The sequence below is a fragment of the Nipponia nippon genome, unplaced genomic scaffold (assembly GCF_047370975.1).
Source record: "Nipponia nippon isolate SJK-2023a ecotype South Korea unplaced genomic scaffold, ASM4737097v1 scaffold_2, whole genome shotgun sequence".
Classification (NCBI taxonomy): domain Eukaryota; kingdom Metazoa; phylum Chordata; class Aves; order Pelecaniformes; family Threskiornithidae; genus Nipponia; species Nipponia nippon.
The window spans coordinates 19,600,271-19,626,864 of record NW_028262336.1 but is presented as its reverse complement, the minus strand read 5'-3'; the positions used below and the strand labels follow the sequence as shown (position 1 = coordinate 19,626,864).

Here is a 26,594-nt window from a genome sequence, read left to right as displayed (position 1 = left end):
AAACTGAAAAATAAGCATACAGTCAGTAATACCTAAAAACTTGAAAATTACTAAGGAAGTGAACATACAGAATATTAAAAAGCTGTAAAAATTATCAGTCAAATAATTAAGGAATATATTATAATTAGTTATAGCTAGACAAAAACATTTTTCTCACACAGCACTCATTCTATCATCATTATAGGCCAGCAGACATTCTTCATTGCCTTTTGTAATTTTCGATTATGTCAGTAGTTTCTCCTTCTGAAATTCTCCTTTAACCATGCAGCACATTGACCAATTCTATATTTCGTGTAGCAACTCCCCCAGGCAGAAAAATGATGTATTGAAACAGAAGCAGTTTTCAACTCAAGCAAGATAAACTGAAGACACGTTTTATTAAAAAAACTCTTAGGCCAGGTAATACAAGCAGACTGAACTCGGCATTTCATTGGTAGGAATGCTTATAATCTAAGACTATCTAGAAAATGAACAAATTTCACTTCAAATAAGCCTACAGCTCAATGAAACGATCTCAAGTTTACTACAAGCTCACCAGATGCTGTTTTTGATAGCTTGTCATTAAGCTTTTAGCAGTGGTTGTCTATAATATAAAACTTTACCATAAGTAAGAAAGAGGTTAAGCGATATTTTGTTTTCTGAAGATAAATAGGAAACTCTTAAGGAATATGAAAAGTTTTATTAGAAATCCATATAGCCCCCTAATGATATCAGATAGATGCAACTTTTTCTTTTAAACAAAAATAATTGAACATAACAAAAATCCTCAAGGTTTACATGATTTTCTCTTCTGGATAAAAGAAAAAATCAGTGAAAATGTACCTACTTATAGAACTTTAATGCTCTGGGGTTTCATACTATTAAAAATTCCAAGTGCCAACAATAATATTTTTGCAGTCAAAACAGTTTAACTGATCTCAATCAACTCAAGTATTATAGCCTATTTACTCCCTCAAAAACCTGGAGAAACTTAATACTAAATTTAAATTAGCATACACAATCAACATTTATAAATTTATCACATTTATTTTGAAGGGGAATTGTCAATTATGCCAATATAATTCAAAATATACAAAACCACACTAGGGTTGTTAATCTTTAGTACCATGAATCACTAGTGACAAATGACAGTCATACAAAAGCAATAAACTGATAAAAACAAATCTCATTATAAGTTCAAGGAGATGAAGAAAAAACCCACAAACAAACCTCACATTAATGACCCATTAACGCAGAGAAAATTCCCAAAGTGCATATTCCAGTTGTTTTTCCCCACAAGGCAAAGTCTGTCCACTAATTAATATTTCTCAGCTCATGTCGGTCCTTGAGTACCCGAAGTATGACTTGATAATTAACAGGAAATTCACATCCCAAAGCACACTAATCAATATTAATGTAATTGACAATGGCAAATTCTGATCTTACCTCTGCTATGGTTATGCATTCTGGATGCAAGAATTTGATCATGTGGTTGGCCAACATTAGATAACACAAAGCATCTTCATCCACATGTAGGCCAAAATATTCGCTGTAATCGCCACTGAATCCTGTGCCTAATAAGACAGGAAGTTTTAAAGGCAATAGTTGCTTTTTTAAAAAAATTACAGGTATTTTGCCATATGCAATTTTTTAAGCACCAAATTTATTCATAATTTCAGATCTACCCATATAGCAGCACAACAAGATATTAGCAAATCTGGAATTTTTGGAGCATTCAGTGAACGTCATAGCACTACTTCCACAGCAACAGAGCTGCAACAGGACTGCTGAGATTAGAGTTGATCAAATTACTTACCAATCCCATGATGGTGATACAACATAGATGTAACACCATCAAACCGGAAGCCATCAAAGCGATAGTCTTCGATCCACATTCTCAAATTAGACAGAAGGAATCTCAAAACTTCCCAGCTGAAATAACATGAATATATTTTATAAGCTTTAGAAACCTTGTGATCATCTAGAGTTCCTTATACCATGTTCCCACTTGCATATATGGTACTTCTACTGGACATTTTACCATTTCAATGACTTCTTCCCTGTTTTTCATTAGCCTTTTCCTAAACTGTTTGTCTTCCTTAAATCTTTGTTTTTTACTGCACATAATCTTAAGACTGCAGATAGGGGTTTAGGAAAAATTGTCAACCATCTATATAGACATCTAAATAGGCTAGTGTTTGAACACATATATTACTTTTTAATACCCATACTTGCCACTGTACTTTTCCTTTGCCTCTCTAAAGATGGTTATACTCTCTGGGAAAAGATTTTATAGAAATGGAAAGAAAATTATAATAGGTAAGATTTTGTCCCCAACATTTTAGATTTACAACAATTTCTAGGCATAATAAAAGTTGAAAAGCTGTCGTCCCCTGCCCCCCTGCCAATTATTTACAAGTCACATGTCACCAGTAGATTACCAAGTCACCTACTGTGTTGCAAATTTACACATTTAAAGAGCAAACCACCTTATGGAAGTTGAGGATATTTTTTTTTGAAGTTCAGAACAACAGGAATGGGGTATAACACACACACATACACACACAAAGCATGGACACGAAATCAAAAAGAGGTTCCAAAGCAGGTAAGCACATAGAGGTATTTGTGAACAAAATTTGTATTGAAAAACAGAGTAGTTTCAGGAACAGTCTTCCTACTATTCATCACCTCCTCTCCCAGGACACTGGTCTCAGTAGCTTCAAAGACCCCCATATCTTGTTTCTACTGTTCACGCTCCATGCCACTACCCTCTCTGCCACCCTCGGCATGGGCTGCCTCAGGTGCATCTCCTGCAAGCTATAGCTCCAAAGAGCTCACCCATCTCAATCAGCCAACCACATGAGGTAGTGAAACTTTTTTGCCCACATCTTCAACACTTGTCAATATTATGATTTCTCTCTAATCAATTTCCCAAGATAGCACAACTACAACCCCACTTACTACCTAGTTTCTGTTCAGAGAAGAGTGCAAGCTACACAGTAGCATGCAGGGTCTCACCAACCACCCTCTGGTGGGTGAGATGGAAGGGGTACACCTAGCACAAAGCACAGTCAGCATCACTGTTGCAATTTACCTATGCACATAGTAGGTGTACAGCACTGAAGGAGACCCTTTCTACATTTCACTTTATCTAACAGACATCAGAGGCAGCAGACTCATGAGGCAATTATGACACAAGGAATAAACTCCATTTTGACAAAACAAATGTCCCCACCTTCCTTCCTCCAAAAAACTTCCTCATATGAAGGGTTCTTTAAGTCTGGAGTTAGTGGTATTACATGAAAAGATGGGGAGGCTGTGGACATACTATAAAGCTGGTAAAATCCTGATCTCACCAAATAGCCAGTTCTTTTTCTCTCCAATAGGATTACAATTTCTCTTTTTCATGTACCACACACAGATATACACTTGCGCATATAAAGACCGAAATATTACCAAATCAAAACCTCCAAATTTAGGAAATGCAAATCAGTTCAAGGCAAATTGCCTCAGTTCAATACCTTTTTCTGGGCATGCATTACATGACAAGATTTTTTTTGTTTCATCCTTGTGTCCCCCCCACCTCACCTCAAATCATCCAATTCACAAGATAACACTATACTAGGAAGATCTCGGGAGCTTGTCTCCAGAAACTTTTATTATTGTTTCTTCTCAGGTGAGATGATTTGCAATGAATGAACAATAGAGAGAGAATGCTCTGACAGTGGAAGGAATAGAAAGGTATCAAAAGTCCTACGAACTGACAAGCTGGTCACAAAAATACAACTTTGTGCAAATGCTCGCTGTATCTTTTTTCTGACCCAGCATCAAATTTACAGAAAGCTGTCTGCTGCAAGCTAAACACTGTGAGCAAAGTCAAAGCAGTAGCTGTATTGCAATAAAAATACTATCTCACACAGAATTAAGATAATGCATGTACAAAGAGTAGATTAATTGCTACAAGCACCAGCCAGGCTTAAACGTTATTTCTCCTCATTACAGACTGCTTGACTTTATAACCTTAAAGTTCTTAAGATGGTGAAGAGGATTTGTACATTTGTAAAACATACACGGAAATACCAAAATGGAAAACAAATGTAATTTTTTCCACCATTGTTGGCACTGAAGATTTATCTTCGGAAAAAGATGGAGAGCCAGTATGAAAATAAATTGTAATGACTTTTACATGAAAAAGTGACTACAGATAAGAACAAACAAGATGAATTTGTTGAACCAAAAGATTAGTTAGCAAATTGATGAGATCAAAAACCTGAGCAGGAGCAGCAGATGTTTTCCAACCATCTGATTGCACATGGGAGAGAAGAATGTAAATAAATAAGCAAACAAGGATATTAACTCTGATTCTAGTCTAAACTTGGAAAAATTCAGTTTTAGGATAATTTCTAGGAAGGATGTCAAATACTAGCAACCATATTGACTTTTACAGAGATAACTACACAGCTCCAAAACACAAGCCAGAACAACAGTTTTTTTGAAACATGCAAATCACACAAACCATACAAAGGTTCACGATTTCACCCAAGTCAATGTTTATGGGAGCAGCAGCATTAGAAATAGAAGTTGACAGAAGCAACAAATAACTTTGCAGAATGCCAGTAGAGGCCAAAATCATAGCATAATTGAAATACATCCACCATATAAGCAATAACTCAGGAACATTTCTAACAGAAGTACATCCTCATAAGTTTCCAAACAGATATGGAAACAGGATAGCATTCATTAAGAATGTAACTTCTTTTGGGCAAAAGCCATATCTTAAATTATATCCTAACAGTCTCTCACATTTTTGCATACCATAAAATTGAGAAACTTCTTCCATTGCATGCATGATCTAAGAGAGGAAAATATATGCCCTATTATCATTAAGGACCAGAATGATTTACACTGTAAGAAATATAAGTAATTCAGAATTCACTCAGACATCATTCAAAACAAAGAAGGTCTTTGCAGAGAAGTCTTGCTGTTTTTTTTTTTTTTTCCTCCCCCTTGGGGCCAATAGCTCACACATTAAAAACCGATTTCTCATTTGAAAAAGTGAAATGAGCATATCTAGCTAGATGACCTGGTTTCACAAGGTGATGAGAAATGTAACAACTTTGCTATACTAGGTCAGCAGAAAACCTGTGAAATTGCTTACAAGTCACACTCATTATTTACTTTTTTCCTCCTGTACTCATAAAAAAGTAAAATAATGACTCACTGTAAGAATTCTAAATTCCAATCCATGATGAACATCAAATATTTAGATGCAAGCAAGTAATGCATTTAAACCAGTTAATTTCATCACTATGGACAAAAACATAATATTGGCTGTACCTAAAACAGTTTGAAGCTGCAATTCTTGAGCCATATTAATGTTGACATTCAGGAACTGCATTCATTAATATGTATTATAGAAAATGAGTGGAACTGCTGACTGTATAAGAATCTAGACTTTTATGATATTTACCTGTTTTCAATTCTTAGTGTTTAATTAACTTAACACATAGTAGCATTGAATTGCTAAAATATACTTTTCAGATTATCCCCAAACATTTCAACAGCTGACTGGCTGAAATTCCACCAATGGTTGCTAAGCATAAAGAAACTGGCACCCAGTCTGATAATGCTAACTTTCAGTGAATCTGGTCAAGTTATTTTATAAACTAAACATCCAGATTTGATACAGAGACATTCCTTTTTCACCGCTGTTAACCAGCGTACACCAGTTTGCCTGTCTTTTTAGATGCACTTTGTTTGATCAGTGATACAAAAGGGTAACCAGTCTTCTCCAGTTTGGAAGACAACAACAAAAAGAATCAACTCTCTGTATTTCAACCTCCTTCATTTACATGGAGAAGTAATTCCTCACTGTCCTCTATGTAATATCGTTGCCAAGACCCCAAGCCATCTCTAGCCATAAAGGATTGAGAAGTCGAAGCACTGCAGCAGGTGCCCACTTTTTAGCCAAGGGACAATCCTGGCACACTCCTAGACTGCTCTGGATACCTGCACTCATAACTGTACTTAATGCCATTCTGTGGGAACATACACATCTCTCTATCAGTCAACAGAACGTGATACAGTCATTAACAAACCAAAAGAGCTTTTGCTTGGTGATCCAAGCTGCATTATGCCTCCAAAATGAACTGTGCAGACTAAGAGCTATCTTCCTGGGGCACATGATAATCTGTGAGCAGAAGGGGTCAGCAGCAGCATGTCACTTCCCCATAACAATCCCAAGAAGAGAGAAGCATTGAATTAACTTTTTTCCCCACAGTAGCAACCAGAGGCACTGATGTAGCCTGTTACTTTTTCTGCACCTAGGATTCCTGAAAGTGCATTGCGTGACTGTGTCCTGTACAGCCAGAAAAGAAACAAGACGTTCTATTTCAGCAATATTAAGCTTGCTCACATTTCAAAGTTAATATTCAGACACAAAATAATTTTTAAGGAAAAAGCTTATTTTGAAAACAAGTAATACTAATTAATAGTAGTGGCGCAGGTATCAATAGGTGAGAAGTTACAGGAGACTAAAGCTTTGTTTAACATGCACTGAATTTTTAACATTATTTTAAAATAAACAGAAGACAACTGACAAAAATCCTGAGGACAGAGTCCTCTCTACATTCTAGCTTTAAGCTGCAGGAGAATTTATCTGGTAAAAGTTTTCAGAACAGCTGCAACATTCTTGCAGCATTCTTGAACTATTCGTCACAGTGCCACAGTATTTTCGATATTATTAAAATAAGTATGATGAAATTGATTTTTTTTAACGTCCCCACCATAAGCAACGGACCCAAAAGACAATCAGTGTGGTCATGATCCCTTTGGTCAAGCAGTTCAAGCTGTTGCATTGCAAAGGTGATCTGGGGGCCAAGAGAGAACCTACAGGCTAGATGCCTAAGTTGAACGGTCTCTACTTCTTGTCCCACACAATCTTGAACATGGATGAGGCTTGAAATTAACACTTTCAATAGCAGTAGATTTTTACTCACACAAAGCTTGGAAAGATATTACACACACTGCATGGATTGTAACTGCACTTTCTTGAGCAAGCTAATGGGGATAGTTCTCAATTTTCTAAGTGTCCTATTGCTACTGACTGAAGACTTCCTTAACAGGGAGCTTGGATCATTAAAGAAGATTTATCTATATCTCTTTCAGCCATATCAATGATAAAGAGAGCCACTTTCTTCTCTGAATTTAAAATAAATATTAGCTTTAGATCTATCTCCCTGATTTTTTTCTCAAATTTATCAAATATCTTAATTACTACCCCACTGTCGTCTTCTTCCCCCACTTACTGCTTACAATCAATTGCTTATCACTTCACCTCTGTTCTCTGCATTGTGAGGTTTCATTTGTTTTAAAGAGAAATGGATCCATACCACAACCTTTCTGTTTCACTTGATTAGATTATGTTTGTTTTGCTACCTGTACAGAATTGGTAACACTGAAAGTGGACAATTTCTATACTGAGACACAGCAAAGATGTTGACAGTGCCAAACAAAAGACTTAACCTTTGAACTTCGGTCTGCAAAGCAGCTTTATCTTTTAAATGACATTTCAAATAAAAAAGCATTAAATAACACAAGTAACGGTGCATCTCCAAGTTTTATCTTTCCTTAAGGTCCAGTATGACACCGGAAACATTAAAAAGTTTCAATCGACAATTAGATACCTTAGTCTAAAAGTTTCATGACCAGCTCCCTTACAGTTAATGAAAAGTCCTCACTTCGGAGATCTTGATTGACATTGCAAGCTCTCAGGACCCAACCATGGAACAAAGAGGACCCACTACTGATGAAGAATGCACATAGGTCACTGCAAGCGGACAAAAGGTTTATGACGAACTGTAATTGCTATGCAATAAAAACTTTACAATTATTTGCCTGCTCAGGTTAATGCATGAGTAAACAGTACTCTGACATCGGCAAGGGAAGAAAGGCCTATATTAAGGACACATGAAAGAATCTGAACTATAAGGAACTAAATGAATAAAGAAGAATGCTACACATCTGAAATCAGAAAAAGACACACAGAGCTGAGTACTAAAAGGCAGGCATTTGAAAGCATACCAAATCAACCTCAGGTGGTACAGGGACAACATCCCACTGAAGCAGCACTAGATTACCTGACTTGCCAAACATCAACCCATTTGTGTCTGTCCCAGATAATCACGCTCCTACTGAATCCCAAAGAGCAGAGGTTTGCACCAGCACACAGCAACTGTTCTAAACTGGTCTGAAGTACACAGCCTACCCTGAGGCCAGAAAGGGATGCAGTCCTTATTACAAAAGTCTGGAACACTAGATCAGTAATTAGGATGGGGTCTCAGTATGGCCCTGTGACTGTGAAAAACTTCAGTACAAAAGTTTCCTGTATTCACAGCCAATACTGTGGCCCTAGGGAAGGTTTTGCTACCCGAAGAGACAATGAAAAAAAGCTAACCAGCCCCCATGGACTTAAAGCAGAGACTTACAGGAAGACGTCATTCCTAATATATCTTGTCACAGTGAGGTGACAAAATGTCACATAAACTGGATGTGACCTGTTAACAGTCCCTCTCAGTCTGTTTCTGGTCAGGTATTTGAGTACCAATCCCAGCATTAAGTCTACCAGCTGTGAGAAGAGCAGTGGTGGCAGCAAAACCCAGCACTTGCTCAGATCAATGTCTATGAAACCTTCAGACATGTAGTGAGTGGCATCACTAAGCTAGAAAGCAGTTTCCACTGGGAAATACAGATCCCTCTGCACAGCAAGGCAAAAGATCAAGGCTTTTTGCTTTGCTTTTGTTTTCAACAAAAAGGGTGCTTAAAGCTACTAATGGTCACTGATACCAGTTTTCCCAGAAGGAGCTGAACTTCTGATGAACTGCTTAAGCAGCTTTCCCAACTAGACCAGTTGCCCTTAAGCAGCTGATTCCCAGAAGAGTGAAGTTTCCAAATGGCTTGAGATTAGGGTAAACAATCTCACAGCTTTCTAAGAAACTGGAAAACAGACAGGATAAGGTAGACACAAACATTACCAGATGTGGGTAAGCCAGTCATGTTTTTAAGGAAGTCAAGATTCTATCTTTCCATATTCCAGGATGGTATTAGGTCACATTAGAACACAACAGTTTTCAGGCATGTACTTCTCACAGCTACTAAATGCCTCTCACTCACAGAAAGAATCATATCAAATTAAGATGAAAGATGAATGGCTGTCGGAATGAAAGACCTTTCACCACAGCCACTTGCTCTCAGCTGTTTTGAGCATTTTTACAGAAGGATACAGATCTTTGAAAAAGGGTTGATAGGAAAAAATTGCTTTCAGTATTTTTACAGGACATTATTCCATTAAGTTGGACAGTATAAGAGGTAAAAATGCTAAAAATAAAACCCATTAGATGACTAGTGCCTTACCGCCATGAGCAGTAAAGAAGTAAGAGGCAGTTGAGACCTTCCATTAATTAGAAATCTGTGCTGGAGAAACACTGGAATCTTGCATTTGTAAGATTAAATTAATAGCAAATATGTAACTTGGGGACATCTAAATCCAGGAAGAAGGTTTTATTCTAAGCCACAGAAATTGAGGATTTATTTATGCCATCATAATTAGAAAGGCAATGATACTACATTATTACAACACCTTATCAAATAAGTCACTGAAAGACTAAAAGTTTCCTGTAACAGTTAAGAATAATGGATACTTTTATCAATACTTGCTGCAGAAGACATCTTTGCTTAAGCATTAACATCTCATTCCCTGAATTAAAATGGAAAAGCTCAAAAGTATTTCAGAATTTCAAGGCCAGCCTTCAGGAAAACAGTCCTTAATTAGTTAAGTAGTATTATGAAAAAGTCATGAGAAGGTGAAGTGAAAGAAGGATTACTTTCAAATTTGGAAGCATTTTTTCAGTGAAAATCTGAAGTCCTTTCACAAACTAAATCATACCGGCTTCTATGAGGCAACAAAAATTAATACTGGTAAATTAATTGTGTACAGGATTGCACGATTATTTCTATACTGCCCTTTTCATGGGCAAAACTCCAATACTGCAGAAGCCACTGAAATATATATATACACACACACACTTATACTTTTCTATTTAAAAATTCTAATAAGCAGAACACTGGTTATTATGACAGTGACATCCAATAATCAAGCTGTAACTTGATATTCTGAGACTGAAAAGTGAATAAATATAAAATACTAAAATACTAAATACTAAGAAATAAAAATAAAATAACCAAAATAGTTTTCCTGGTTTAATTATAGTTTAAAATATTTCATTTAAACTATAGCTTTTCATTTTTTCTTTGAAGAGTAAACAAGAACAGCAGCATTGAAGATGCAGGGGATTTTCCATTTTAGTTAAAATTGGAATTCTAGAGTGCCATACCAGACAATATCCCTTCTGGAAGCAATAATCCTGATCCCCCATAAGCCCAGGGTTATGCAGGGAGGAAGCACTTTCATCCACTATGCCGTGAAAAACATAATAGCAATATGCATTTATTAGACTTGATTCATATCCAGTAATTACTTAGGGAAAATTATTTCTTAGAGATAGGCACATCCTTTATTCAAATACAAGCAGTAGTTCTGAAGTCCCCCCAAACATATTTAATTTTTTTTCCCCTCGAAATTCTACTTCATCTGTTGGCACAAAGCAGCACTATATAGTAAGGTCCTTCAGGAGCTATTGGCACAGATGATACAATACACAGTTAAATTCGGGTGACTGAACAAGTGCTAGGTAAACAGTGATAGATAGTCTAACATTTTGTCTAGGGGGAACAAAAAAAAAAAAAGATGATAGACGGTAACTATTTCTCCTTCTTGCAGGTTCTCCCAGCATCACTATAACTGACCCTGGGGACACACTGCTGCACATCCTTGCCGATTCCTCTCGAGCACTAATGAATGCAAGTAAGAGCAGCCCCAGTCACACACTATGCAAACTCCACTCCAAGCACCGAATGCTGAACGTCTGCCCATCTAATTCCAGAAAAGCTATATCCACTGTACACGGAGACATGTGCACACACCAAGAATAAGTTACAGCTATCTAAAAACCGTTAAGCTTTGCACACAAAAAGGCAAGTTTTCTTTGGCAAATATCAGGTCTGGGCTCAACCCAACAAGAAGGTAAGATTCTGATGCATGGGTCAAGGAAGTCATTTTCTCCTCTGAATTTCCCAGTTTTCAAGTGCTTAGAAGCTTGATGAATGTTTTGGAAATATCCATAATTTCAATTTAGCAGGTTAATTCTGCATTAACTGTCTCTACTGTATTTTGCCAACGAATTAAACATGTTTATGAATATATTCACATGACTTTACTGAAAAGCCATTTGCACAAATTCTCTCCTCAAACTATGGACTATATATAGGTTTATTATATCTAGTAAGCAGCGCAGTGTCCTAGAATTAAATTTTTCAGGCAAGTCCTATCTATACCTGATAAGAGTAAACTAAATAATATCAAATAAAGCATTCAGGTATTTGCCATAAAAATTGAAGCAATAACTCAAGTATTACTCAGTAAAGGTTATGTCCTGCAAAATGTGAATATAAGAGCAGCCTTGGAGGCAAAGAAGATACATACTTATTGCAATGAAATTTAATATTTTGATGCTTTTTTGCTCAGAGGACTTCCGTAAGTAAATAGGAAAAAAAAATACTGAAGACAACTACCTGCAGTTTTAACAGAGCCTCCAGGACACACACATTTAAAACAGAGAATGTCTCAAAAGTAAAATTACAAAACCCTTTATAGTGCTGATAAAGCCTACATGGATTTCAGCTATGATTGGATAGCATTAGCACTTCTACCACTCATGTTCTACACAAGTAAATTATACACTAATAAAAAAATATCTTTGAGAAAACTTATAATGCTTTTCTCCCAAAATAAATTTCCTAGCAAATATTAAATTTGTTTAATCACATAATCAACCTGCAAATTAACAAACAAAATTTGTTGTTCTGTGACATCCAACTAAATCACAACGTTTTTAAAATGTACTGTCAGGATTTTGCATACAATTTAATGCAATTTACGACTTCCATAATTGAACTGAGATCTCAAACATTTCAGAGTAGTTTACTGTTCAACACTGGGTTCACTTTCAAATTAAACCTAAATGCAGTGTGGAAATAGCCAAAGTATTACATATCAGATGACTAAAGATCTTAAACAGACCATTAGCCTGAACTTTCCCCAGAAAACAGTACCAGAGTTAGGAAAGGGACTAGTGAAGAATCAAACTTCAAGAGATATTTAACTACTTTGTTGTGAGGTGCTTTTTTCTCCCCTGAAACAGTATGCTATTATACACACGTATAAGAATAGAAAACGATTTTCTTTGACCTTTTATATTCCTTATATAGGAAACCAAAATTATATTGCAATCAATTCATTCAGTTAACAGTGACAAAACATTAAATATCTGGCAAATTATTAACATTTTTAAGCTCTACTTCCCCAAAACCCTCTTATTAAAAGCCTGAAACAGTGTTTTCTGTAAACCTGATTTCATTTATTACTTTGAAATACTGGTTCCCAAACTGAGACTTACACAAGTGACTTCAAAGGGACACTGAAGAAGTGTCTGCTTCACTACCTGTCCCTCGATGTTTCCTATCTGACCAGCTGCTCCCAGCCTTCTGCCTGGAGAACCAAACAGCATCTCCTGCAACCATGCAGTCCAGCCACAGCTGAGAAATGCTGCTGTGACCTCCACCCAAGTCATGGTAAGATTTTGAGCACAATCTCTCTCTCTAACATACAGAAACCAAAGCTACAGCTGACAATGCACTAGCCTTTCTCTTTGCTGGTGGTAAACACAAAGTGTAAGAATGCCAACCTAAAACCAAACACACACAAAAAAAGGTATTTAAAGCATTAGTATTATGCCTGTACCTTCCAGATGAAAACACAGACTGTTTTCATTTGAATTCAGGTGGAAGTTTTAGTTCTTCTAATGCTAAGGAATAGCAACAGGAATTTAAGAAGCAAAGAAATAAAGTTCTTCATAAAAAGAGAACATTCTGAAAACTCTCAAGCAAAAGCATTGAAGAAGTCGAAGCAAGAAAAGCAGACTTGAGAATATTCCAGCATTACGTTAAATGTATCATCACATATGTGGTTTTCCAGAAGTTAGGTGCACTGATGATTGAGAGGTCTTTTCTGTGTGTAAGAGACAGCGAACCATAGTTGCTACTGTGGTAACAGAAAGACTCAAGTTCATATAATACCAGGAACACACTAACAAAACCTTATCAATCTACCATTCAGTGTCCATATATTATTACGGATTACTTTTTTTAATAGATCACTACCTTGAAAATGCAAAATCAAAATATTAATCCTCAAGCAATGAAGTGTCAGCTACTTTTTATATATTAAATTTTAACATAGCAAAACCAACCCCATAAGGAATAGTTATTGTCATATACAGAAGCCTGAAAAGGGAACGACTTTTGCATTTTACCATCCTAGGACTTTTACTTAGAAGAAATTATCTGAATATCCTTTTACTTTAGTCTCTCAGAGGCTGGCACACTGGACCCCTGAAGTCTCAGCTGCCTTTCTGTATTTTACTGACCAGAAGTCTATCTTTCCCTTCCTCCCAACTAGAGAGCTGGTAGCAATGCCAAACCTGTAAAAGGAGAAGAAAATTTTAAGACAGATAGCTGCGTTAATTATCAGTCATCATCCAGTACAGACATTACAGGAGGCTTCCGAGATACTGACTCCATGTCCTGAGTGGTAATTTACTGACTTCCTCCCCTGGGGAAGCAAGGGGGAGCGGGGTGGGGTGGGGTGGGGGGTGTAAGGAAAGTTCACTCTTTATACTGATATTAGCTAATACAAAGCTTAAATTACTTCCTCTCACTCTTCCAGATTGTTACCCTCAGCATAAACAATTGCTCTGGATCCAGTCCAAGATGTTCTTTTCAGCACCACAGGACAAGACTGCTCAGTTACATGACAGACTTTGTCACGAAGGGCAGAAAAGTTTGTACAATGAATCATCACCTTTACAGAAAAGGAGATTTCCAGTGGAAGGCTCAGAGAGCCTTAAGACTATCTTATATCATCCTTAGTACAAGATTCAGGAAATGACTGCAGAGGTACGCAGCCATCTGGCAAAACCAATTTACACGTGCATCAGTCTCTATTTTTCAGCAAGCACAAAATGCAAAGCTGTTGCGTTTGCACAAAACAGCATAGACGATCAGAAGTACAGGGTTCATAGTAAATAGGAATCCATTCTTAAGCACAGTGCAGTATTTCTCAATTTGCTGCACTTTTTAAAGTTACATTCTTCACGAGCGTAATTAAAGAAAGATATTAGCTCATCTTGCGCTGTGCCAATAAAGTTGAGAACTTGCAAATGTACTGGTTTCTGTATGCTTCATAAATACCTTTTCACATAAGAGAACAGAAAAACAGGTTTATACGCAAAGACGCTTAGTTTTTACCTCAATTTCTTACTAGATACTACTGTTTCAGCTATATAATTTGTACTTCATGAAGAGTAATACAAGAACAATAAGCACATTCATAATAGATTGTTGCAGTAACTTTGTTTAGTATATAACATGTTGCAAGATTATTATTTGAACTGTCTCTGGCAAAAATAGCTACAATGTAATTTTTGTATTGATTCACAGCTATACTTTGTTTTATCTATGATTCTACTTTTAGAGAATTTTAAGCACCTATTTTAAAACCTTTTGCAATCTAAATATATGTTTTAACATATCCACTATCTTTCTATAGCCACCAAATTTAAGTTCCACTAAAGACATGCGGGAAAGATACTGTGCCAAAATGTATTCAGTTGCACTCCCACTAATCCACTGCGACAACAGAAACCTCAGAGAGCATCTTGAAAATATTCAGAGTTAGAATAATCAGTGTCGTTATAGTAGATATAAATTACAAAAAGCATATACTACTGTCTACAGCTTATTTGGAAAGCTGCTTAAAACCAAAACACCCCTCCACACCCCAAAAAATTTTGAGTACTATATTCGTGTTTTCCGCTCAACACAGAAGTGGAAACTCACAAAACAAGGCAATAGTATCTTTTGATAGTTTTAAAATCAACTTGTATTGCTGAAAGATGTCCAATTAGTGCACTACACCTTGTGTATTAATCACAGAACCACAGAATGGTTTGGGTTGGAAGGCACCTTCAAGATCATCTAGTCCAAGGCCCTGCCATGCGCAGGGACATCTTTCACTAGACCAGGTTGCTCAGAGCCCCATCCAGCCTGGCCTTGAACACTTCGAATGATAAGGCATCCACAACTTGCCTGGGGAACCTGTTCCAGTGCCTCACCGCCCTCTTCGTAAAAAGTTTCTTCCTTACATCCAATCTAAATCTACCCTCTTTCAGTTTAAAACCATTGCCCCTTGTCCTGTCACCACAGGCCTCGGTACAAAGTCTCTCTCCATCTTCCTTATAAGCCCTTTTTAAGTATTGAAAGGCCACAATAAGGTCTACCCAGCACCTCCTCTTCTCCAGGCTGAACAACCCCAACTCTCTCAGCCTTTCTTCACAGGAGAGGTGTTTCAGCCCTCTAGTGATTTTTGTGGCCCTCCTCTGGTCCATGTCTGTCTTGTGCTGGGGACCCCAGAACTGGATGCAGTACTCCAGTTGGGGTCTCATGAGAGCAGAGTAGGTGGGGGGAACCACCTCCCTCGACCTGCTGGCCACGCTGCTTTTGATGCGGCCCAGCATACAATTGGCTGTCTGGGCTGCAAGTGCACACTGCCAGTTTACATCTCATTTTTCATCCACCAGTGTCCCCACAGTCCTTCTCAATCAATTCATCCTCCAGCCTGTACTGATGCTGCGGATTGTCCCAGCAAAGGTGTAGGACCTTGCACTTGGCCTTGCTGAACTTCATGAGGTTCACATGGGCCCACTCCCCCAGCTTGTCAAGGTCCCTCTGGATGGCATCCCTTCCCTCAAGTGCATCAACTGCACCACTCAGCTTGGTGTCATCCACAAACTTGTTGAGGTTCCACCCAATCCCTTTATCTATGTCATTAATAAAGATATTAAATGGTACCCGCCCCAGTAAGGACTGGACCCCTGAGGGACACCACTTGTTCCTGATCTCCATTTGGACATATTAATCTACCAGTATAATTAACACACTGGAAATATGTATTATTTTTAACATTAAGGTTTTTCCATGAAATTCATTATTTTAACCTAAAATGAAACCACCTGTTTCTACTATAGTTATCTATTTCAAACCATGTTTCAGTGCAACTATTACTGATCCTGGCTTAAGAGGTAGCAGAATGATAGCAACTTCTGTTTAAAATGTAAGTCTGGAGTAGAAACTTCATAACCTTGTGAAAAACAAATTTTGTTGTCTAGGCCAGGATAAAATATAAAGAAAACTAAAGCTAAGATTCTCTGAAATATTTTAAAACAAATTTGCCCTTGCATATACTGACAGCTCAGCATTACAGGCAAATGAGTTGCTCATATCTTGCACTTTGTGAAGACATTCTTTCTAATCACATCTTTTCTTTATTTTTCCAAATGAAGATGACGATGGTGTTGTGCTAAGAGCAACTGCAGATGCAACCTGCAGAACATTCACTCTTTCCAGTACACAGTTAATTTATTTATAAGAATGCTATTTTATACCACTTTCTATAAGTCACTAACTTTGTTAACCAATGTTGGATAGGCATTAGAAAGAACATTCAGTTTAAAGTTGTTTCTATTTATTCATTTCCTGATAAACTTTCAGTTTCCTCCCCACTTAACCCAATGACAAAATAATTACCTTGGAATTTCTTATAACATAGTCAAAGTAGATTTTCATCTTTTCCAATACCCTTATCCAAGAAGGTGGTGGCAAAGGAAGCCTAAAAACATTGATAATGTATATTTTAGTCTTTCGTAGTTGACTTCTTTTTTCTTCTCCAAAAAGCATTCACTTCGTAAATAATCTTTGGGGTTCAAGCATCAACCCCAGAACAGTCATAAGCCCCCAACTGCTACTTAGGCTTTGGTTTAAATATTTACTTCCATTTTGTAGGAAATGAAATGCAGAATTTCAGATTACAGGGTAGTAAAAAAAGCCTAAAAATCTGGAGTAACAAACATTAAACACTCAAACCAGAAGACGGGGGGGGGGAAGCAGTGGAAATCTTTTAGAACTTTTCTGTTTTTTTCCAGTGTTTGGCTGACTGTTTGATTACTCAAATTCACTAATTCTTTGAACACAGAAAGTACCTAGGGAATCTAATGCCAAGAGCTAAATTTCAACAAGGAAAAGGAATTTCACCTATCCTTATTGTCCATAAAGACCAACCGTATGTTTAGCAATTTGAAAACTTGCGCTATTTATTTCCTTAATTTAAACAAAACCAAATTTAAGTACTTGTTTGTGAATGTCCAAGCTTAATCCATTTCAAACTAAACCCATCAATTCTAAATTACATAATTCAGAATAAAAAGTGTTTAGTCACAGCTATGAGCCAAACTTCTAGAACTGCCAAAGCTCATTCTTTTAGACAACCTTGGTACATGAAGCAATGAAGCTTATGTAAAAATTTCCTTTGCATGAACAATTCTATTTCTTATTATTACTTATTATTCTAATTATTTACCATTCTGACTAATGTGGTGCCACAATAAACAAAACAAAAACTTAAAAGTTTGTCTTTTTTTTTTCCTTCAGGGCAGAAGGGAGGGGAGGGAAGGCAAGGGGGAATTTAGCATTGTCTCCACCTGCTTGCAAAAGGTCATGGAAGGTATGGAAATGTAACACTGACCAAAACAAATAATTGCATAGTCCTCATAGGGATAATTTTACTTCCAGTTGCAGTCTAATAACAAATGGGTTCTTTCCTCAAAAGCCACCGATTTCTCTTTTACTTACTGTATTAGAAAACTGTCTTAGAAAACTTAGGGATACTAATAAGCCTGTGCTAAGATGTGTTCTAAAATCTCATGCTCTAATCAAAGGTGTGCTACAATGTTAAGAAAATGTTACTAAATAACAGCAAGGGGTGGAAAAAAGCTGATCACCGTAAAACACTGAAGAAAACAGTAAGTAATAATGTCAATCTTTGAAGCTTTGTGGGTTAAAAATACAGGCCCTAGGTTCTAGCTGCACTGGATGATCACTTGGACAGGGTGAAAGGAATATGGCTTCCCTCCACATCATGAAGCAACAAATTCTGTTGTGTTTACATAAATCCCTCCAGCCAAGAAAAGGTGATCTAACGTGTTTATTTAATCAGGAAAATGACAAGTCATTACTTTACTTTCTTTACGTATCTTAAAGGAAAAGACAATAAAGACAGCAAAGAGCATTCTCCTCTTCACTGTGAAGCCCTTTTAATACACACACTCACTTAAACAGCCTTAGCGCAACGACTAAATATATTATATATATACAAAACCCCCATGCTTTTACTTAATAATTCTCCAGAGAACTTCCATTCTCAGCTCTGCTTTAACAGATTAAGATATCTACAGAAGACAATTACTAGAGCACATAGCAGTGATTTACTATATGGATGTGCCTTTTCATTCTTGTGTTTATTTGTTCATATATATCTATCCTTATAACTACATTTGACAGGACTCCTATTGCACAATAATTAGACTGAAGAAATCAAGAGGAGTAAGGTCTACAGAGTATTACTTGTACACTTACTTCCCTCACTCCCAACTAAACTCATTAAGTTAATCGTAGTAGAATAACTTGGAAAAAATTTGTGTCAGCTATCTAAACTAATAATGGTCATCTCTATGGCGATTACTTTCTTTTGTTTCTAAATAACTTTATACCAATTTTCAAGAGATTACAAGGGATTGTAATATAGATATATAAAAATTTTGGGTGAAGAGTTAGCTTCTTTATCAAACAAGAGAGAGAGGAACCAAGACAAACAGATGATTGATTGCGATTCTCATTACAAACTATAGAGAATTCTATAAAACTACCTTTTTACAAGGAACAGCCCAAAATAAATGCTGGTTTTGGAGAAAAAAAAACCTGAAAACTGAACTCCAAACCCAGTTTAGAACAATTCGCTCTGTTCCTAGGGATAAAGCTTTTCATACCAAGTTGGGTGAGAGTGTCGATCTGCTGGAGGGTAGGAAGGCCCTACAGAGGGACCTGGACAGGCTGGATCGTTGGGCCAGGGCCAACTGTATGAGATTCAAGAAGGAAAAGTGCCAGATGCTGCGCTTGGGTCACAACAACCCCATGCAACGCTACAGGCTTGGGGAAGAGTGGCTGGAGAGCTGCCTGGCAGAAAAGGACATGCAGGTGGTGGTTGACAGCTGCCTGAACATGAGCCAGCAGTGTGCTCAGGTGGCCAAGAGGGCCAATGGCATCCTGGCTTGTATCAGGAATAGTGTGGCCAGCAGGACCAGGGAGGTGATAGCGCCCCTGTACTTGGCACTGGTGAGGCCGCACCTCGAGTACTGGGTTCAGTTTTGGGCCCCTCACTACAAGAAGGGCACTGAGGTGCTGGAGCATGTCCACAGAAGGGCAATGAAGGTGGTGAAGGGTCTAGAGAACAAGTCTTATGAGGAGCAGCTGAGGGAGCTGGGGTTGTTTAGCCTGGAGAAAAAGAGGCTGAGGGGAGACCTTATTGCTCTCTACAACTTCCTGAAAGGAGGTTGTAGCAAGGTGGGGGTCAGTCTCTTCTCCCTATTAACGAGTGATAGGACAAGAGGAAACAGCCTCAAGCTGCGCCAGGGGAGGTTTAGGTTAGATATTAGGAAAAACTTCTTCGCTGAAAGGGTAGTCAGGCACTGGAACAGGCTGTCCAGGGAAGTGGTTGAGTCTCCATCCCTGGAGGTATTTAAAGAACAGATAGATACGGTGCTTGAAGACATGGTATAGATGAACTTGGCAGTGATAGGTTGACGGTTGGACTCGATCTTAAGGGTCTTTTCCAACCTTGATGATTCTATAGAATATTTTCTTATTCGTTAAGACACACCTGACATGATACACTATTTCAGTTCTTCAGACTTGTCCTGTAACCATATTAGCCAGAACAGAACCTAGAAGAAAAATCAGCAAAAGCTACTCCCAGTCCATCCATTACTATTACAATGTGATCACAGTAGAACCAGTTTCTGTATCTTCATTACAATGTCACCAATATAATTTTGTAAGTATGAACTCTAATAAAATTTATCTCAATAACACATTGGTTCCAAAGTCAAAGTAATTTTGGCATTTAAATAACCCTAAAGAGAACATCCATATAAAGTTGAGTGAGTCCATATAAATCCTCCCTAAATTTTAGCAGAGAATCACCAACATAGTCCCATCGAAAACTGAATCTCAGCCAGTGGCTACAGCTAGTAAGCAATTTGGCAGGACAGAAACAGCTACCACCTGAAGCAGCAGGCTGGCCAGCTCAGTTGAATGCTCTGACCTCCATCTTCAGTTTCAGTCAACTTCTAGGGACAGGAACTTAGTTTTTATGCTAGTCCATGAAATGGCATTCCTCAAGAAAACACAGCATCCCTTTCAAAACTGAAAGTAATAGATCAACATGATTATTTGCAGATCATTTCTGATCTGTTGGCCATAAATACACTACTGACTTGCGGAAATGCATACAGCATTTTGATAGTTTATTGTTTTCTACTTTGTAGATATGGTTGGCAATTGTTTTGTCCCCTGTTGTTACCAATTTTCTTCCTCTGTCCAATGAGCTTTCCAAAAATGGATTTCAAGTGGATCTGTATGTTATACAACATATACACACTAGAATCAGCAAAAAAATTACAATTGTCTTAATGATCCCATCTTCTTTCCCTGCCATGAGCAGTACCATGCCTAATTTTCCTCCAACCTATAACTTCTTTGGATGAAACCCTATTAGAAGAATGTCAACATTTCCCATTTTATTTGCAGATTTTCTTTAAAACCTCTACCCTCATCTCAGGTTTATACAACCATGCACCCTTTTCCCCAGCACAATCTTCTATTCACAACAGATACTGCTCATATAAGCTGCTGCAGTAATCACATAAGAATACTGTGAAAGTTGTCAATTTAAGTGTAGATTACTAAATGCAAGATCATTATTGCATTTAGACTGATGAGGAATGATTCTCTGCAGCGTGTTGAATCTCGTCTAATTTTAGATCTTTATTGAAATACCATAATCAACTTCAGGTAAGAGTGACTGCGTCTATTCAAGATATGATTGAATTAAATTGGTTACAAGTGGTGACCTCTACATTTCAAAATATGCTACCTGACAAAATTTAGAACAATTGGCTCCAATTTTTCAGTGTGCCTTTCCTTCATGTATCAATATAATGCTTTATTACTACACCAATTTTAGTGCAGCTACATTTTAAAAACTTCACACAAAGCTGCAATTGCTATGTTGGAGGTTAATATGGGAAACTGGACACTTCAAATAAAGTTACACATTCTTATGTGAAGCTGTGATCCACCATCTGTGGATTTAAAGCCTCCTAGTCTGTTATATCAATCTAAGTATAGCGCAGTAAAACAATTAAGCTTCTAGATGTGCGTCTAATTAAAAAATTAAAGCAATTCTACAGCACATCTAGACTGCATATAACTCATATGCTCATGGCTGGAGCTTTTTTTTTTCCCCACTATTATTTTAATCATTCTGATCATATTGCTGTAAGTTCCAATATATCATCCCTTCTGTCAACGCTTCCAGTACTCATTCTCTTCAAGAAAGGCAATTTATTAACTGCTATGTCCCCATACTTGAAAGTGCTTACTTGCTAACATTCACAATGGTTACTGAAAGGAAGAGAAAACACAGAAACAAAGATTTTCATAGACATGAAAGGTCTTAAAGTTTAAGTTTTATAAAGTACTTTTGTGCCTCTATAGTCACCCTCAAAGTCCAGTCTATTAGAAGCAGACTGCTAAGGACATAAGCAGGCAGTTTTTTTAAAGTCAATCTGTAATCAAAGTAATTACATTTATAAGCTCGGGGGGGCGGGGGGGGGCGCGAAATTCACTATTACATTACAAGCAGTGCTTTCTTAAGAGAGTCATTTAAAAACAATCTTTGCCAGCCAAATCCAATTCCAATGCATATTATGGGGATCTCTAAATACAGTGCTTTCCTAATTTAGTGAAGGAAGACTGGCAGAAAAAGAATTAAAATCAGCATAGCTGAAGGTTTTACATCATGAACACAACTTATACCCCTGTTCCTACTGTAATTACCCTACAATCAGCAATGTACCAAAAAACATCAATTGACTGAGAATCTAGGTCATTGACAACTATCACTGCATTACCTTTAATCTAGCTGGAATTATGGCCAAGCTATCTCTCCAATGAATACATACTTTTGACAAACATGACCTGCCACTGGCTGTCATTACTACTGCAGAAATGCAGCTAGAAGAACATCACTTGTACCTGACGACTACATCCTCAGAAGCTGCAGAACACTTCAGTGACTATACCTAAACTTTGGGAAGTCAGGTCTTTTGTATACAATACATTAGTTCTTCAGTAATTTTCCCCTCCCACCCTTCCCCCTCCTCTCCCTCCTGAGGGATCAACTGTGTCCCAAAACCTGTATAGCTTAAACTTCTAAGGAAATTGCTTAGTTGAGAAAAAGCTGCAAAAGAGTCTTTAGATTACCTTTCTCACCTTGCATAGCTCTGAAGTTACAAAGACGGGTTTGTCAGTAGCTCAAAGATTCAAAAGGAAGAACATGGAAAGGTGCAAAACTGTAAAAGAAAGCCATATGGAGTCTGAAGAGGATAACCCAGCACCATCAAGGGTCTGTTACAAGTAGTGGCAGCCTCCTTTCTCCCACCTGACCAATGCCTGCCTGGCCAGCAGAGACTCTTCACATGTCTTATTGGAAGCTATGAGCATACTAGCAGTTTTTAAGTCCTATCTATCCTTTGTGCATGTTAACTAGTAAGTAATAGACTGCAGTCAAGTATACCCTCTTTGCAATCGAAAACACCCATGAATAAAGTGACCCCGAGATGGACAGTAAGAACACACATATGTTATCTGCATTTTGTAATTCATGTTGATGTGCCAACTTTCCTGAAGTGCATTAGGCAAGGAATCATAATCTTTAATATCTTAGTACTCCATAAAGCATCAACTTACATAAATTTAAAATGCTAAACGTGCAAGTGTGATAGAGTAGCATCATATCCATTTCTTCTTGAAAATTGACTGTTATAAACCACGGAGATGCTCCCAGATAAGGCAACAAGTTTCCACTTCCACAGATATTTAAAAGAGCTCAACATTGAATTGTAGGTTACTTAAGCCCCAAAAAAATTCTCTGGACAGCTATGTTAAAAGAATTATGAGCCCAGACAGGTACCCCTACTAACCAAACGCTTATCTCTGAAAGCTATATTTCCCAATTCATTCCACCTAGTAATATTACCCCAGTGGCAGCTAAAGATTGGGAAAGTTTGCAATCAGAGCAAAGGAAAAAAATTTCAGGTAAAGAACAGCTGTTTCAGGAAAAATTAAATACCAATCTTAACAGAGGCTGCTAAAGATGTTAGAAGATCAACATGCCTTTAAGGAGTCAGATCCTAAAGTGAAGTAAATTACTATGTACTGGCATCAGTAGACCTTTTTTCTCCATAAAATAAAGCATGAAGTCTATGCAGGATTTAAACACTGGGTGGCAGAAAAGGCCATCGCCTCGGCATCCAAATATAGGTGTACTGTGCCATTTTGCATGCAAGAGAGCACCCGAGATACCCACGTGAGGCTGGAACACAGGATCAGGAGGAGAAACTTCAGGTGACCCACACCGTTCTTGAGGGGCAGCTGGAGGACAGGCCATCTAAACCAGAACTAAAACACACGCTTTGGCACCTGACAGCTGCCCTATTTCTGCTGCACTGACAGCAGGGCTAAAAGCAGTTTCTGAACTATAGGGGTTTATAATTCACTGTAAGAAAAACTGAAAAAAGGGTAGCACACTGAGCTACGATCACCTGCTCCACCAACAGTTCAGAAGACCGAGCTGCAGAGAACATCTGGTTAGGCAGCAGGGGACCAGCATGTCACCCGTCACCCTGATGTATTGTGGCTTGTGGGACACAGGGTTTATACTCTGAACCCTATCTATAGCATTTCAAAGCACACTTGACATGGATGTCACTTGAGACTTCATAAAACTGAAGGAGGAAGAAAATACTAAAGAAAAGAGGAGACTTCTCCCATTATATGGCTTAGTTAAGTAAATTTCATTTCCTCTACAGCACTTACAAGCCTTAATTACCAAAACAGAGAATATCACCAACAAATACAAACAAGACAAAACCTGTAGGTGGATGAGCCAAAGGATTCTGACTAGTTATGATTTGGTGCATTCACAGAATGATCAAAGCATGGACACAAAATCCAGTCTAAAAAAGGCACTGAAAACAGGGCCTCAAAAGAGATGCCAGGGTTGTCTACTGGTCCCAGAACCTTGTAACTACTAACATCATTTCTCACTGATCGAACTGCTGCATTCAAGGAAGCAGGTCTTTGTAATTAAAACCAGAATGCAATTCAACCTCTGACTTCTGTGCCAAATTCTCCTAGATTGAGCGAGAACTTAAAATTTTGGCTAAGTGCTCAGGTGAAAAGGGTCAACAAAACTTAAGGTGTTGCATGATTTCTACCAAGTTTTACTTCTACCATTATTCCTAAAGGCTCACAGAAATATATGAGTATACCTGTTGTCCCTTAGAATTGGATTAAGCAAGTGTAGACTCTAACAAAGCCTAATGAGAAAAGCGGAATACAGAGCCTTAAAAATCAAAACAATTCTCTCAGATCTCAGTAAGCCTAGAAAGGTAGCATCATTTACACATTTTAATTATGTAGTGCTTGAAAAAAACCAACAACTTATCTTCGCTAGGTAATACCTTGTTCTCAATTCCTTTTATATTATTTTGCCTGATTAGGATTTTAGACACATTTGTTATGTGGAGAAATGAATTTAAATCAAAACACAACCAATCACTCTACTTGTGATCCCACCTGGCCTCCAGGGTCTACAGCATCACTCCTAATGAACTTGGCAGCTGAATAATCTTCAAATATGATTTTACGAAAGAAAAATTGTTATAGGTTGCTTGTACTAAATTAATTACAAGCAGAATCCTTAGTTAAGATGGGAGGGTGTTTACATGTATTTTGAGTGAGCTATCTTAAACAGGATCACAATAGAGACAAGGCACTTAATTTACCACAAAATTAACTAGACAGTGCCAGCTAGATTACAGGTCCAGAGCTTGTGGCATCCCTTTTACCTTACAGCATTTCCTTTTCATGAATTCAGGGATAGGAAAGCCACATTTTTAACAGGAACCAAGACAAAAAGATAGAAAAGTTTGTTTTTAAAAAAGTATTATTAAAATAAACTGCAATCGTCACTCAAGCTTTGTGGTTCTGTTTTTTGGGTTGGCAGCTAAGGGGGGCGGGGAGGATGCATACAGACACAGGGACAACGAGGAGGGGATGGAGATGAAGAGGAAGATTCACCAAATTAACATGTTTGAGGAAAAAACTGCCCAGTCCCAGATTTTAGAAAAACTGGAAAAATATGCCAAAGTTATGAAAGTGGAAGTTTATTTGAATTAGTTTTTGTTGCTTTTTTAAAGCAGAATTTATAATACTTTTCTTAAAAAAAGTTATGCGGAAAATATTCTGTTACTTATGCAGCTATTTTACCTCCAAATTCTCATTATACTGAAATTGAGGTTTTATTCTCAAGTGACAACACCTTGAAGAGCAAAATTTTTAAGCTGCTGTTTGCAATTTACCAAAAAGTTCACTGTTTGTACACCACTTGTATAAACATGGATTAAAAAAAAAAAATACAATTCTGCTGCTCATTAAGTGTCTCAAAGATCACAATACATAACACGCTTTTATCTTCTTAAGTTGCACTATGGTGCTAGAGATGCAACATCCAGGTTGTCCTTTGAACAGTTCTACTACTGCTTTTCTTGGAGCTACTCTCTACTGCAGTGAATATTACCAAAAATATAGTATTTAAAATACATCATGGATATAGTCCTTTTTTTTGCATGGATATAGATCTTTTGCCACCTTCTGTTATAGTAAGTATTCACAGTCTCCTTCCCAGACAACTGAATAACCTTGCAAATGCTGTGAGACAAAATTTACTTACATCTTGGCTTTCACAGAAAATGTAGACAGACTAAACTGATAAAGCAATTGTTTCTTAATCTCTTTCATGGCAGAGAATTAGTTTCTCTCAATTCCAAAGTAAATTGAGCATTCTTTGCATTTGATGTTTAAGTACCTGTAGATTTAACAGTTCTTCCTGGTACAGAAGGGAAGGGATTTAGTACACGCACTGTGCAGGAGAGAAGGCTGTATAGCTGAAGAGATTTGTCTCAGCAAGCAAGCTTTTCTGTATGCCATTCAATACTTTGTGTTTGGTGTCATTTATTTTCAGCAAACTTTGGACATCTGCAAGCAACTCTAGTCTCTCTCACAGATTTTTATACTCCCCTCTTTCAGACTAGAGTTGCTCATTTACTGGCATGGACATTAGCAAGCATGTCAAAGCCTAAATGGAA

The 26,594-nt window shown here is 37.5% G+C and overlaps 1 protein-coding gene across 4 annotated transcripts in view; it reads right to left on the bottom strand.

Annotated features, from left to right (window-relative positions):
* Positions 1-26,594, bottom strand: part of GBE1 (1,4-alpha-glucan branching enzyme 1) — a 165,765-nt gene that overhangs the window by 68,564 nt on the left and 70,607 nt on the right. For 2 of the 4 annotated variants that reach the window (XM_087758415.1, XM_087758417.1), the window contains exons 8-12: positions 16,798-16,879; positions 13,581-13,634; positions 4,250-4,281; positions 1,796-1,911; positions 1,426-1,553 (exon numbers count right to left, since the gene is read on the bottom strand). In XM_087758415.1, the coding sequence (XP_087614541.1) occupies positions 1,426-1,553; positions 1,796-1,911; positions 4,250-4,281; positions 13,581-13,634; positions 16,798-16,879 (412 nt within the window). The remainder of the gene's footprint in view (positions 1-1,425; positions 1,554-1,795; positions 1,912-4,249; positions 4,282-13,580; positions 13,635-16,797; positions 16,880-26,594) is intronic. The other 2 variants (XM_087758416.1, XM_087758418.1) reach the window with 2 other exon arrangements.